Genomic DNA, 16561 nt, shown 5'->3' with positions numbered 1-16561 from the left:
GGACACACCTATGTTGGAGAAAACAGAATTTATGTTTACCTGATAAATTACTTTCTCCAACGGTGTGTCCGGTCCACGGCCCGCCCTGGTTTTTTAATCAGGTCTGATAATTTATTTTCTTTAACTACAGTCACCACGGTATCATATGGTTTCTCCTATGCAAATATTCCTCCTTAACGTCGGTCGAATGACTGGGGTAGGCGGAGCCTAGGAGGGATCATGTGACCAGCTTTGCTGGGCTCTTTGCCATTTCCTGTTGGGGAAGAGAATATCCCACAAGTAAGGATGACGCCGTGGACCGGACACACCGTTGGAGAAAGTAATTTATCAGGTAAACATAAATTCTGTTTTTTCATTTACTGTTAGATTATGTTTTTTCACACTTTTAGACTGGTGTAGTGATGTGAGATCCTCCACTACTCGTTTGTGGAACAGTTCAAGGGACTTCCCACGACTATGTATGGGATAAAAAGTCGATTGTCCCTTAAATCTAGGAAAAATTAATATTATTGGAATTTTCACTGTGATAGGCCTCTGACTGAAGACTTTCCAGAGTAATAATATCACAAGTGTCCGAAAAATTAAGATTTTCCTTTACATCACTTGATATCGCATTAGCAACCTCTTGTGTAGTGGGACTACTGGCGATATTATTCTCTGTCTCCAGAGAGAAATGTTTGTCCAAAGTGAGCTTTCTAATGAACTTATTTAAGTCAATAATAGTGTTAAACAAATTAAAGCTGTTATTAGGACAAAACCCTAAACCATAGTTTAACACTTTGTACTCTGCTTTTGTAAGTATATGTGTTGATAAATTTACTACATTGCCTACTTGGGCTTGCTGCCGTTCTTGTTGTCCCTGAGGGTATATCTGTGTTGTACATGCTTGGGGCCCTTCCCTCCCCCTGTTTTTTGTTTTAGGGCCGGCCGAAAAACCTGAGTGTAATTCTCTGGGGTCACTCCTGTTGTGATATGTTCCCTGGAACTAATAGTATCTGTTACTGTGGCACCAATTGGTGGTCTGTGTGCTGGAGAGCTACTGATCTTAGACCTAGCGCCTCTTTTTGCCATACTATTTGAGTTCTCATTAGCATTTGTCATGCTTACTTGTGTAAGTAATTCAGGGGTTGGTAACATTAAAATACCCTCCCCATCTGATCCTGAATTGTCTTCACCAGATGTAGAAGCAGCAAAAGAAGACTGATCATCATCTGTTGTGTCAGTTGTCACAAAGGTAACCTTTTTCTTTTGTTTATTCTTTCTGTGTTTATTAGAGGGACCACTTTTTACCTCCCTGGTCTCTATATCTGACTCAGGGTTGTTTTTATCAATTCTCTTATTTTTATTTGATCTATTTCTAGATCTCCTAGGTTTATGCCAAATGTAAACCTTATTCTCATGGTAGTCCCTCTGATCCCGCAGAAATTTGTTATGCTTTATGTTAATAAGTTCTTTCCTAGATGTTTCAACTACTTCAACTAACATTCTGTCAAACTCACAATACTCACTCGCTTCCTTAAATTTACCAAGTTCTATTTGTAATGCAGTAATTTCATGTCTAACTGTTTGCAGCTGCTCATTTTTCAGCCTAACAAGAATTCCCATTAATCTGAGTGAGCATTCAGACAAAACGCTATTCCATTCACAAATTAATTCTTCATTATTACCAACATCAAAATTGGGGAATTTTCTAACCCTTAGACCCCTAGGAATCATACTTAAGTCCAAGTATTTATTTATGAGCCAAGTATCAAGCTTTAAACGTATTTCCTTAAGCCTCAGGATCTCCAGGGAGTAAAACAAATCCCCCAGTTTAATATCTTGAGATTCTTTCTTGAAAAAGTCCTCTAATTCTAGGCCTTCATAATCTGAGTTCATTGAGGTACACGGAGGAGATGTTAGAGCATTTAATTGGAGGGCAATTGAACAGGTTAAGCAACCATTCAGAGGTGGGAATAAAGAGGAAATTCTGGCCAGACAGGAAGCCTTTTGGATTTTCAAACTTCAAACCCAGGTACCAAGGGGCTTCAATTCAGAATTTGATCTCATCAACCACTGGCATTGATATATGGTTCGTGACACTGTGATTTATATTATTTTATTTTATGGGCCTATTCCCTGTCCCACAAATGCCACACTGGTACCCTTTGCATATTGTTTTACATGCTGGGTTGGTATCCAATCAATTTAACACCATTTTTTGGTGGTTACCAAATGATGCTAACAGTTTGCATTGACTTACCTTTCATTAAAATAAGAGGGAATTCTGCTCTGGGCCACCTTTCATACAACTTAGTATTTAGGGATATTTACTTATGCACTACTCTCAAACATACACTGGTACTTTGTTTATAAACACATATGTCTATAGATTTTGGGCATAATACCATACAATTTGCATAACATACTTTAAGCACATTATATGAGTTTAATTCCATAGCCAAAATAATGGAATATTTAGCTTATAGACTACTAGTTTTGAGTTTTGAACTAAAACTGTTTAGGGTCTAAGCATTTTATAGGTTTAGGAATATATGACTTGGAAATGTGTTTATTATTGTATGTGTGTTATTTAATTATTCAAATAGCATATTGCATTATTCCATTATTGTCATATCCATGTATGCATTTATGTACAATTATACTAGCATGAATATAGATTATCTACATACCGATGCTATATATATTTTATATATTTTCTATAAATATGTGCATACTTGTTTATATTATATTACCATTATCTATGACATAGTCGTGAACATATGAGTATGTGCTGTATATCTTTCCATATGCACTAGATACATATATATATATATATCTATATATATTTTTGAGCCTGCATAAATGCACTGATCATCTGTGATCATTATTTCCTAATGCCTCACTCTATGTTAACAAGGTCAAATCTCTGATCAGGTCTAGATAAATGTTAGTAAGAGGTTAAATTATGTGAGGGAGTAGATTCACACTCCCACCAACATTGACCAATCACTATGTTTGGAAACCCCTTTAAATATGTATAATTTTAAGTGGCTGCAGGATTATGATTACGGCACTCTGCCGAAACTAGTCAACCAGCCTGCACCTTCTTACTCTTTGCTGTGATGTTTTAATTGAGAAATAAAGATTGGACTTTTATTCACACTAGGACGACTACTGCTTCATCCTTTCTACTTTTGTTCTCTTTGGGATTACAAGGAGTCCCTCAATTGGCAGCAGTTTTCCTTAGTTCCTCACACACAAGCGAAATCAAGTGGATCAGTGGTTTTCGATTTTCGAGTTTTCTGGGAACCTGATTGGCTGACCGCGACACACCCCCGGCTTCACAGGCCCCCGATGACGTCACACGCTACGCTACGGAGTTCCGGAAGTCTGGTACTGTAGGGGATCCGGAGTTAAGCAAATCCTTGCAGGGGAACCGGCAGTTCAGCCGTTGTTTGTCCCCACTTAGGAGCACGCCTCTGAAATATTCCTCACTACCGGACACGGACCATAGCGAATCATTAAGGCAGAAGGGTGAGTTTTGAATTTCACCCTATTCCGCAACAGTGGATGCCTGAAAGGACTGGGGCATATATGAATTATAGTTCCTGATTGAAGGGGGTGTGTTGTGTTACTATTTACAGCCTTGGTATATGTGGTTTCTATTACTCATCACTGATGTCCTGGCTTTGAGTGCTACCATCCTATTGAATGTGACTTTATATCTGGGACAATTTCTCTCATTTTATCTAAAAATATTATATTGCAAAAATAGAAAAACGGCAAAATAATGAAAACAGATCTATTTTCTTCCATGGGGCGTTAACAAAACTACTAGTGGGACTGTATAAATATTACTATTGGTTCATATACCATTTACATGGAGAATAGTTGCTTATTTTAATTAATAAACAGATATTTATCCGACTGGAGAAATGTATTTTTACATCTCCTTAGCTCTCTCATGAAGAAACGGGGAAAAAATATATATTTCTTTCATGTAATTAGCAAGAGTCCATGAGCTAGTGACGTATGGGATATACATTCCTACCAGGAGGGGCAAAGTTCCTCCAAGCCTATAAATACACCCCTCACCACACCCACAATTCAGTTTTACAAACTTTGCCTCCTATGGAGGTGGTGAAGTAAGTTTGTGCTAGATTCTACATTGATATGCGCTCCGCAGCAGGTTGGAGCCCGGTTTTCCTCTCAGCGTGCAGTGAATGTCAGAGGGATGTGAGGAGAGTATTGCCTGTTTGAATTCAATGATCTCCTTCTACGGGGTCTATTTCATAGGTTCTCTGTTATCGGTCGTAGAGATTCATCTCTTACCTCCCTTTTCAGATCGACGATATACTCTTATAAATATACCATTACCTCTGCTGATTTTCTACAAACATGTAGATGAGTGTCCTGGGGTAAGTAAGTCTTATTTTTTGTGACACTCTAAGCTATGGTTGGGCACTTTTTTAATAAAGTTCTAAATATATGTATTCAAACATTTATTTGCCTTGACTCAGGATGTTCAACATTCCTTATTTTCAGACAGTCAGTTTCATATTTGGGATAATGCATTTAAATCAAATATTTTTCTTACCTTAAAGATTTGACTTTTTTCCTTGTGGGCTGTTAGGCTTGCGGGGGCTGAAAATGCTTCATTTTATTGCGTCATTCTTGGCGCGGACTTTTTTGGCGCAAAAAATCTTTTCTGTTTCCGGCGTCATACGTGTCGCCGGAAGTTGCGTCATTTTTGACGTTCTTTTGCGCCAAAAAATGTCGGCGTTCCGGACGTGGCGTTATTTTTGGCGCCAAAAGCATTTAGGCGCCAAATAATGTGGGCGTCTTATTTGGCGCTAAAAAAATATGGGCGTCGCTTTTGTCTCCACATTATTTAAGTCTCATTATTTATTGCTTCTGGTTGCTAGAAGCTTGTTCACTGGCATTTTTTCCCATTCCTGAAACTGTCATTTAAGGAATTTGATCAATTTTGCTTTATATGTTGTTTTTTCTCTTACATATTGCAAGATGTCTCACGTTGCATCTGAGTCAGAAGATACTTCAGGAAAATCGCTGTCTGGTGCTGGAACTACCAAAGCTAAGTGTATCTGCTGTAAACTTTTGGTAGCTATTCCTCCAGCTGTTGTTTGTATTAATTGTCATGACAAACTTGTTAATGCAGATAATATTTCCTTTAGTAATGTACCATTACCTGTTGCAGTTCCATCAACATCTAATGTTCAGAATGTTCCTGATAACATAAGAGATTTTGTTTCTGAATCCATCAAGAAGGCTATGTCTGTTATTCCTCCTTCTAGTAAACATAAAAAATCTTTTAAAACTTCTCTTTATACAGATGAATTTTTAAATGAACATCATCATTCTGATTCTAATGACTCTTCTGGTTCAGAGGATTCTGTCTCAGAGATTGATGCTGATAAATCTTCATATTTATTTAAAATGGAATTTATTCGTTCTTTACTTAAAGAAGTTCTAATTGCTTTAGAAATTGAGGATTCTGGTCCTCTTGATACTAAATCTAAACGTTTAGATAAGGTCTTTAAATCTCCTGTGGTTATTCCAGAAGTTTTTCCTGTTCCTGGTGCTATTTCTGAAGTAATTTCCAGAGAATGGAATAATTTGGGTAATTCATTTACTCCTTCTAAACGTTTTAAGCAATTATATCCTGTGCCGTCTGACAGATTAGAATTTTGGGACAAAATCCCTAAAGTTGATGGGGCTATTTCTACCCTTGCTAAACGTACTACTATTCCTACGTCAGATGGTACTTCGTTTAAGGATCCTTTAGATAGGAAAATTGAATCCTTTCTAAGAAAAGCTTATCTGTGTTCAGGTAATCTTCTTAGACCTGCTATATCATTGGCTGATGTTGCTGCAGCTTCAACTTTTTGGTTGGAAACTTTAGCGCAACAAGTAACAGATCATGATTCTCATAATATTATTCTTCTTCTTCAACATGCTAATAATTTTATCTGTGATGCCATTTTTGATATTATCAGAGTTGATGTCAGGTTTATGTCTCTAGCTATTTTAGCTAGAAGAGCTTTATGGCTTAAAACTTGGAATGCTGATATGTCTTCTAAATCAACTCTACTTTCCATTTCTTTCCAGGGTAACAAATTATTTGGTTCTCAGTTGGATTCTATTATCTCAACTGTTACTGGTGGGAAAGGAACTTTTTTACCACAGGATAAAAAATCTAAGGGTAAAAACAGGGCTAATAATCGTTTTCGTTCCTTTCGTTTCAACAAAGAACAAAAGCCTGATCCTTCATCCTCAGGAGCAGTTTCAGTTTGGAAACCATCTCCAGTCAGGAATAAATCCAAGCCTTCTAGAAAAGCAAAGCCAGCTTCTAAGTCCACATGAAGGTGCGGCCCTCATTCCAGCTCAGCTGGTAGGGGGCAGGTTACGTTTTTTTCAAAGAAATTTGGATCAATTCTGTTCACAATCTTTGGATTCAGAACATTGTTTCAGAAGGGTACAGAATTGGTTTCAAGATAAGACCTCCTGCAAAGAGATTTTTTCTTTCCCGTGTCCCAGTAAATCCAGTGAAAGCTCAAGCATTTCTGAAATGTGTTTCAGATCTAGAGTTGGCTGGAGTAATTATGCCAGTTCCAGTTCTGGAACAGGGGATGGGGTTTTATTCAAATCTCTTCATTGTACCAAAGAAGGAGAATTCCTTCAGACCAGTTCTGGATCTAAAAATATTGAATCGTTATGTAAGGATACCAACGTTCAAAATAGTAACTGTAAGGACTATCTTGCCTTTTGTTCAGCAAGGGCATTATATGTCCACAATAGATTTACAGGATGCATATCTGCATATTCAGATTCATCCAGATCATTATCAGTTCCTGAGATTCTCTTTTCTGGACAAGCATTACCAGTTTGTGGCTCTGCCGTTTGGCCTAGCTACAGCTCCAAGAATTTTTACAAAGGTTCTCGGTGCCCTTCTGTCTGTAATCAGAGAACAGGGTATTGTGGTATTTCCTTATTTGGACGATATCTTGGTACTTGCTCAGTCTTTACATTTAGCAGAATCTCATACGAATCGACTTGTGTTGTTTCTTCAAGATCATGGTTGGAGGATCAATTCACTAAAAAGTTCATTGATTCCTCAGACAAGGGTAACCTTTCTGGGTTTCCAGATAGATTCAGTGTCCATGACTCTGTCTTTGACAGACAAGAGACGTCTAAAATTGATTTCAGCTTGTCGAAACCTTCAGTCACAATCATTCCCTTCGGTAGCCTTATGCATGGAAATTCTAGGTCTTATGACTGCTGCATCGGACGCGATCCCCTTTGCTCGTTTTCACATGCGACCTCTTCAGCTCTGTATGCTGAATCAATGGTGCAGGGATTACACAAAGATATCTCAATTAATATCTTTAAAACCGATTGTACGACACTCTCTAACGTGGTGGACAGATCACCATCGTTTAATTCAGGGGGCTTCTTTTGTTCTTCCGACCTGGACTGTAATTTCAACAGATGCAAGTCTCACAGGTTGAGGAACTGTGTGGGGATCTCTGACGGCACAAGGAGTTTGGGAATCTCAGGAGGTGAGATTACCGATCAATATTTTGGAACTCCGTGCAATTTTCAGAGCTCTTCAGTCTTGGCCTCTTCTGAAGAGAGAATCGTTCATTTGTTTTCAGACAGACAATGTCACATCTGTGGCATACATCAATCATCAAGGAGGGACTCACAGTCCTCTGGCTATGAAAGAAGTATCTCGAATTCTGGTTATCCCAGGTATAGACAATTGGGAAGCGGATTATCTCAGTCGCCAAACGTTGCATCCGGGCGAATGGTCTCTTCACCCAGAGGTATTTCTTCAGATTGTTCAAATGTCGGAGCTTCCAGAAATAGATCTGATGGCGTCTCATCTAAACAAGAAACTTCCCAGGTATCTGTCCAGATCCCGGGATCCTCAGGCGGAAGCAGTGGATGCATTATCACTTCCTTTGGAGTATCATCCTGCCTATATCTTTCCGCCTCTAGTTCTTCTTCCAAGAGTAATCTCCAAGATTCTGAAGGAATGCTAGTTTGTTCTGCTGGTAGCTCCGGCATGGCCTCACAGGTTTTGGTATGCGGATCTTGTCCGGATGGCCTCTTGCCATCCGTGGACTCTTCCGCTAAGACCAGACCTTCTGTCGCAAGGTCCTTTTTTCCATCAGGATCTCAAATCCTTAAATTTAAAGGTATGGAGATTGAACGCTTGATTCTTGGTCAAAGAGGTTTCTCTGACTCTGTGATTAATACTATGTTACAGGCTCGTAAATCTGTATCCAGAGAGATATATTATAGAGTCTGGAAGACTTATATTTCTTGGTGTCTTTCTCATCATTTTTCTTGGCATTCTTTTAGAATTCCGAGAATTTTACAGTTTCTTCAAGATGGTTTAGATAAAGGTTTATCCGCAAGTTCTTTGAAAGGACAAATCTCTGCTCTTTCTGTTCTTTTTCACAGAAAGATTGCTAATCTTCCTGATATTCATTGTTTTGTACAAGCTTTGGTTCGTATAAAACCTGTCATTAAGTCAATTTCTCCTCCTTGGAGTTTGAATTTGGTTCTGGGGGCTCTTCAAGCATTCATTGGTCATTAAATTACTTTCTTGGAAAGTTTTGTTCCTTTTGGCGATCTCTTCTGCCAGAAGAGTTTCTGAATTATCTGCTCTTTCTTGTGAGTCTCCTTTTCTGATTTTTCATCAGGATAAGGCGGTGTTGCGAACTTCTTTTGAATTTTTACCTAAGGTTGTGAATTCCAACAACATTAGTAGAGAAATTGTGGTTCCTTCATTATGTCCTAATCCTAAGAATTCTAAGGAGAAATCGTTGCATTCTTTGGATGTTGTTAGAGCTTTGAAATATTATGTTGAAGCTACTAAGTCTTTCCGAAAGACTTCTAGTCTATTTGTTATCTTTTCCGGTTCTAGAAAAGGCCAGAAAGCTTCTGCCATTTCTTTGGCATCTTGGTTGAAATCTTTAATTCATCATGCCTATGTCGAGTCGGGTAAAACTCTGCCTCAAAGGATTACAGCTCATTCTACTAGGCCAGTTTCTACTTCCTGGGCGTTTAGGAATGAAGCTTCGGTTGATCAGATTTGCAAAGCAGCAACTTGGTCCTCTTTGCATACTTTTACTAAATTCTACCATTTTGATGTATTTTCTTCTTCTGAAGCAGTTTTTGGTAGAAAAGTACTTCAGGCAGCGGTTTCAGTTTGAATCTTCTGTTTATGTTTTTCATTAAACTTTATTTTGGGTGTGGATTATTTTCAGCAGGAATTGGCTGTCTTTATTTTATCCCTCCCTCTCTAGTGACTCTTGCGTGGAAAGATCCACATCTTGGGTAGTCATTATCCCATTCGTCACTAGCTCATGGACTCTTGCTAATTACATGAAAGAAAACATAATTTATGTAAGAACTTACCTGATAAATTCATTTCTTTCATATTAGCAAGAGTCCATGAGGCCCGCCCTTTTTTGTGGTGGTTATGATTTTTTTGTATAAAGCACAATTATTCCAATTCCTTATTTTATATGCTTTCGCACTTTTTTCTTATCACCCCACTTCTTGGCTATTCGTTAAACTGAATTGTGGGTGTGGTGAGGGGTGTATTTATAGGCATTTTAAGGTTTGGGAAACTTTGCCCCTCCTGGTAGGAATGTATATCCCATACGTCACTAGCTCATGGACTCTTGCTAATATGAAAGAAATAAATTTATCAGGTAAGTTCTTACATAAATTATGTTTTTTTTTAAATTTGAGCGCATAGATGTTTCCCTAAAGGCAAGTTGTGGAGAACCCATAGGAGACTTATCCGGAGACTTCTCCAAATCTTGCTCAGTATTTTCTTTCCTGTAGTCATAAATTATGATACAGTTTGCTTTTTTTATTTTTTTATTATTATTTTTATTTAACTATTCGTTTGTAATATAACACATACGCGGCAATCATACATGTAAAATGTTACAGAGAAAGCAAAGGAGATGACACTGTATAGAGAGTACATAATATACAATACTCGCTCATAGAAATGTTATCAAAATATGTACGAAGCAATTTGCATAGTCAAGACACAATCACAGAGCCAAACAGAGTTTGCTGTGCCACATATGAACTGTTATAAGGAAGTATGAGAATAGTTAATTTTTTATTTGTTTTAAAACTATACATTATAATATAACAAAACAACTTAGAAAATGACTGGCCTCGAACCTTGAGGCAAACCTGACCGCAGTGATGGTAAAAATAAAAAGAACCAAAAAGTTTATAATGGTATTTAGCTGGCAAGTAGAGGGGAGAGAAAAAAAAACCACCTAAGTCTCACCCAGCCTCTCCGCCAATCACCCTATCTATATAACATTTTCAAGAATAATTTCTTCTCTGTCTAGCTCAGAAGGAGAATTTTTTTGGATTGTGTAAAGCACACTCCACTCTCTACAGAGCGAAGCTGAAAGCATTAGCTCTGTTTGAGAGAATGGCATTAAGATTTGCTTCTGTAAACCAGGTTCCAATGTTTAAATTAATTATTTTGTATAAAAGGGGCGGAGCCTGTGGTTATAAAGTTTAACCCTTTGAGTGCTAAGCACTTTCCCACCTGGGTGCTAAGCTTTTTTAAAGTTTCCCCTCCCCCCAGATCCCCAATACTTTCACTACTAGGCGATTAACTTTCCAACGATGGGTCTTGGGGGTCTGTAGCTGCTTAGATGCCTGAGGTAGAGGCTTCTAAGCAGCATGCCCCCTTCTCCTATACTTAACATTGTTAAGTATAAATAAAGTTGCGCAGTGACTTCATCAAGTCATTGCGCGTGACGTCACCGTGCATAACGTGAAGCCCCGGCAATACCTGTCACTATGCAGGCCCGATCGCCGGGTTAGGAGCGGGTGGGAGCCCCCAGATCTCCCTCAAGGTGGGAGAGTGCTAGCGACAGCTCTGAGCCGTTATTAGCGCCTGAGTGGGAAACTCTGTGATGGCTCAGAGCCGTTGTTAGCACTCAAGGGGTTAACATCAAATTTGCTCTACAAATAGTTGTTTGAAAAGTTTCCACTTGAACTGCGTTAAAGAGGGAGCTTTTCAAGTAGTCTATTGACATAATATACAATTTCTGGCTATTAATGTTAAAAGATTATGTAAGGGTTTAAGAGAGTTGCCCCAATTAAGGAAACAATTCTATATTTATTATCTCTTGCGTTTGAAGTGTTTTGTTTATACAATATTGGAGCTGATTCCAGAAACGTTTAGTCACTGGACAATTCTAAAAAATAATGGACTTAATCTGTGGCCTCATCCTTGAATTGTATACAAGTATTATTGTGGTATGATTTCTACTTAGAGATGCGGCTTGGCATAAATAGGTTTTATAAATCATCTAAATCTGCGCTTTACAAAGCGCTATATCTAAGGAAGCGCATTTAACTCTGTCCAGCCTATCTTTAATAGTTTGTAAAGTGATATTATCAGAGACATTGTGCTTCCATGTATCTAGTAGTATAGCATGAACATGATCTACTTCTTGTTTTAGTACAAGCTTATAGAGGGCTGATAATGAATAATTACCCATTTGAATGCCAGATGTGGAATGGCAAAAGGGGAAGTTCTCCAAAAACTATGTTCCAATTTTATGAGACCATCAATATAGTGGTGTAAGTTTGCTACTTTTTATGATAAATTTGGAGATAAATGCACCCACAATTTTAACCATTACCTTCAAACATCCAGTTTGTTTCTATCTCTGTTTATTAGAATGTAACAGGTTTTATCTATAAAATATTAGGTATAAGAACTGCTGAGTTCAAACTAGTTGTCTAACATTGAACTTTTCTAAATATTTTTTCTTCATTTTCATCATGAGAAGGTGAACACTTTTTTTTTTTGCCATGTATTAAGGGGACAGTAAAGTAAAAATGTAACTTGAATTGACTGGATAGAGCATGATATCTTTAAAGGGACAGTCAATTCCAAAAAAAGCTCATGATTCAAATAGGGCATGTAATTTTCCAATTTACTTTTATCACCTATTTTGCTCTGTACTTTTGGTATTCATCGTTGAAATCTAAACCTAGCAGGTTCATATGCTAATTTCTTAGATTTTGAAGGCAGCGTCTAATGTGAAAGTATTTGGTCAGTTTTTCATCACTAGAGGGCATTAGTTCATGTGTTTCACATAGATAACATTGAGCTCATGCACGTGAATTTACCAAGGAGTGAGCACTGATTGGCTAAAATGCAAGTCTGTCAAATGAACTGAAATAAGGGGACAATCTGCAGAGGCTTAGATACAACTGTTTGTTATGCAAAACTGGGGAATGGGTAATAAAGGGATTATCTTTTTAAACAACAAAAATTCTGGTGTTGACTGTCCCTTTAAATGGACAGTTCACTGTAAAATTGTTTTGCCCTGAATGTGATCCCCATGACTTGTTATACCAGCTGCAGTGTATAAAATGTATAAGAAATTGTTCATTTATGCTTCTTTTTGCAAAATAAATAGCTGGATTACCACAGCCCATCAAAATAGGCTTGGCTTGCTTACCGATCAGATCTCTTAAATCCTTGAAGGCTGCATTTGAATGCTTTTGACAATTTTTCATAGCTAGAGGGCGTTACTTCATGTGTGCCCTGTAGATAACATTGTGCTCACGCCCATTAAGTTACTTATGAGAGGGCACTGATTGGCTAAAATGCAAGTCTGTCAAAAGAAATGAAATAAGGGGGCAGTCTGCAGAGGCTTAGATACAAGGTAATCACAGAGGTAAAATATAATAACCGTGTTGGTTATGCAAAACTGGGGAATGGGTAATAAACCATAACAATTTTGGAGTAGACTGTCTCTAGAATATTTCAATATGCTATTTTTTTTCTTTTATTAAAAGAATTTAAAATAAATTTGTGATTTTATTTTTTTAATCCAGGTGTAGACTGTGACATTGATGTTCCAAAGACTATCCAGATGGTGAGATCGCAAAGATCAGGAATGGTTCAGACAGAAGCACAATACCGATTTATATACATGGCAGTACAGCACTACATAGAAACGTTACAACGCAGAATTGAAGAAGAGCAGGTAAGGTTTCTTATTGCTTTACCCTGTAATATAAAGAGAGAGGAGTTAGTACTATATTTTGGCATAAACATGTAAGTCCACTTTCTCTAAACAGAAAATAATGGAGAAAGATGGTCTGTGTGCTATGTTCATTAAGATTAGTATAGTAGTAAACATATCATATAAATAAATAGTTTTTCCTACGGCTTCACAAAATCCAGTTATGATTAATTATATATTTTTAGAACTCCTGTCATAGTGCTCAGCACAAAGCGGCATTATGAAAATAGCTCAAATACAGTGCACCGTATTGCTTTGTATGCTTCAAAGTTAAAAACTCTAACCAAACAGTAGTAGCAAGATAGCAGCCCCCAGCTTAGCTATTATATCTCATTTGAGTATCCTCCACTCCATAAAATCCTGATTTAGTGAAACCTATCTTTAATAATTATGAAAACACCTAAATAGTACTTTAAGAGCAACCAATTTATCAATTTGCAGTGATGATAGCGTTTTGCCATTTTTACTTTTTAAAGATCCTCAGTTTGTATATCTTTGAACACCTCTACCAAAATAGACATTGTTTTTAGTTTTTAAAGGGACAATCTACTTGAATTTTTTTACTGTTTAAAAAGATAGATAATCCCTTTATGATCCATTCCCAAGTTTTGCATAACCAACACAGTTATATTAATATACATTTTACCTCTATGATTACCTTGTATCTAAGCTTCTGCATGCTGCCCCCATATCTCAGTGCTTTTTACAGACTTGCATTTTAGACAGTGCTGCTTTCCTCTGGAGTGAGCACAATGTTATCTTCATGGCACACATGAACTAACAATGTCTGGCTGTGAAAAGCTAATAAAATGCACTGAGATAAGAGACAGCCTACAGGGGCTTAGAAACAGGCAGAGGTTTAGAGATTATAAAGTATATTAATAAAACAGTGTTGGTTGTGCAGGTTGGGGAATGGGTAGAAAAGGTGTTATCTATATTTTTAAACCATAAAAACAAAATCAAGTAGACTGTCCTTTTAAGATACGATAATTTGATTTAACTTTTGTTGAGCCATTTCTTAAGTTGCAGTAGTAGTATGCTTACATATTTGTACAGGTTTATATACACAGAGTAATTCAAAAGTCAGAAAATACATGTAAGATGCTTTATTTTAGATTCTCATCATTTACATTCCAATTGTTTAGCAGACCAATGGTTGTACCTATGGTATATGCTTCCCTACCCCTCCTAAAGGGGTTCCTGGCTTTTAACCATATTTGTATGTCGTATTTGTATGGTGTAGATTTTAGATTACATTACACATTGTCTCCCCCCCCCCCCATTCTGAATGAAAAAATGGTGGTTTCAAGTTTTCGCAAGTGCACAGAAAAGTTGTATGTAGGTTTTACTGCTTCAACAAATCATTTAACTTTACATTTTTTTATTGATTTATTTTGGTCTGGTAAAGTAGGTGCAAGAATAATGGTAATGCAATAAGTACTGATTTTGAGAGATTCCCTATTGCTGAGGTTTGATGTAATGGCTCTATTGACAATATCTGTGCTTGTGGTTTAATGTTAAATGTTTTAGAAGATTTTAAATAGAATTTAAAAGAGTTTTTGGTTATTATTATTTTTTATTATTATATGTTTATACTGTATATTTATTGCATATTTCTCCTGTTAAGTGTAGTCAGTCCACGGGTCATCCATTACTTATGGGATTATAACTCCTCCCTAACAGGAAGTGCAAGAGGATCACCCAAGAAGAGCTGCTATATAGCTCCTCACCTCTACGTCATACCCAGTCATTCTCTTGCACCTAACTAAAGATAGGACGTGTGAGAGGACTGTGGTGTGTTAAACTTAGTTTTTATTTCTTCAATCAAAAGTTTGTTATTTTAAACGGCACCGGAGTGTGTTGTTTGTTCTCAGGCAGCATTAGAAGAAGAATCTGCCTGAGTTTTCTATGATCTTAGCGGTCGTAACTAAGATCCACTTGCTGTTCTCGGCCATTCTGAGGAGTGAGGTAACTTCAGAACAGGGGATAGCATGCAGGGCCCACCTGCAAGGAGGTATGTGCAGTAAATTATTTTCTAAGGAATGGAATTGACTGAGAAAATACTGCTAATACCGATGTAATGTAAGTGCAGCCTTAAATGCAGTAGTAGCGACTGGTATCTGGCTGATAAGTATGTATGTATACTCTGAGGTATTTCTGGGGAATGGAATTTCACTAAGAAAATACTGTCAATATTAAAGTAATATTTGAGCCTGCACTGCAGTGAAAGCGACTAGCAGCAGGCTTATTAATAACACTTCATAATTTTCAATTTTAAAACGTTTACTGGCATGTTAATCGTTTTTTCTGAGGTACTTGGTGATAAAACTTTATGGGCATGATTTTTACCACATGGCTGTCGTTTTTTTCTGCATAAAAACAGTTTACTGAGCTTCCCCACTGTTGTAATATGAGTGGGAGGAGCCTATTTTAGCGCTTTATTGCGCAGTAAAAATTTAGTCACAGTCTTCCTATTTCTTCCTCCATGATCCAGGACGTCTCTACAGAGCCCAGGGGTCTCCAAAACTAGTTTTGAGGGAGGTAATCAGTCACAGCAGACCTGTGACATTGTGTTTGACTGTGATAAAAACGTTTATTATTTCAACTGTTATCCGTTTTGGGTATTAAGGGGTTAATCATCCTTTTGCTGGTGGGTGCAATCCTCTGCTAACTTTATACATTTTCTGTTAAAATTTGGTTGTTTTAACATATTTGGTTCATTGTTAATTCAACTGTGTCACATTTTTATGTTTCTTAAAGGCGCAGTAGCGTTTTTTTATATAGCTTGTAAATTTATTTAAAAGTTTTTTCCAAGCTTGCTAGTGTTATTGCTAGTCTGTTTAAACATGTCTGACACAGATGAATCTGTTTGTTCACTATGTTTAAAGGCCAATGTGGAGCCCAATAGAAATTTGTGCACTCAATGTATAGATGTTACTTTGAATAAAAGTCAAACTTTATATGTTAAAAGAATATCACCAGACAACGAGGGGGAAGTTATGCCGACTAACTCTCCTCACGTGTCAGTACCTTCGCCTCCCGCTCAGGAGGTGCGTGATATTGTGGCGCCAAGTACATCAGGGCGGCCCATACAAATCACTTTGCAAGACATGGCTAATGTTATGACTGAAGTACTATCTAAATTGCCAGAATTAAGAGGTAAACACGATCACTCTGGGGTAAGAACAGAGTGCGCTGATAATAGTAGAGCCATGTCTGATACTGCGTCACAATTTGCAGAACATGAGGACGGAGAGCTTCATTCTGTGGGTGACGGATCTGATCCAAGTAAACTGGATTCAGAGATTTCAAATTTTAAATTTAAGCTTGAGAACCTCCGTGTATTACTAGGGGAGGTATTAGCGGCTCTGAATGATTGTAACACGGTTGCAATTCCAGAGAAAGTATGTAGGCTGGATAAATATTTTGCGGTACCGGCGTGTACTGACGTT

General features: G+C 37.5%; 1 protein-coding gene across 2 annotated transcripts in view; it reads left to right on the top strand.

The window, feature by feature from the left end:
* PTPN11 (protein tyrosine phosphatase non-receptor type 11) overlaps positions 1 to 16561 on the top strand; it is a 147177-nt gene that overhangs the window by 115510 nt on the left and 15106 nt on the right. For both annotated transcript variants that reach the window (XM_053701697.1, XM_053701696.1), the window contains exon 13: positions 12919 to 13070. In XM_053701697.1, the coding sequence (XP_053557672.1) occupies positions 12919 to 13070 (152 nt within the window). The remainder of the gene's footprint in view (positions 1 to 12918; positions 13071 to 16561) is intronic.

Source organism: Bombina bombina, chromosome 2 (genome assembly GCF_027579735.1).
Source record: "Bombina bombina isolate aBomBom1 chromosome 2, aBomBom1.pri, whole genome shotgun sequence".
Lineage (NCBI taxonomy): Eukaryota > Metazoa > Chordata > Amphibia > Anura > Bombinatoridae > Bombina > Bombina bombina.
The sequence above is the reverse complement of the archived record's forward strand: the minus strand, read 5'-3'. Positions and strand labels throughout refer to the sequence as shown.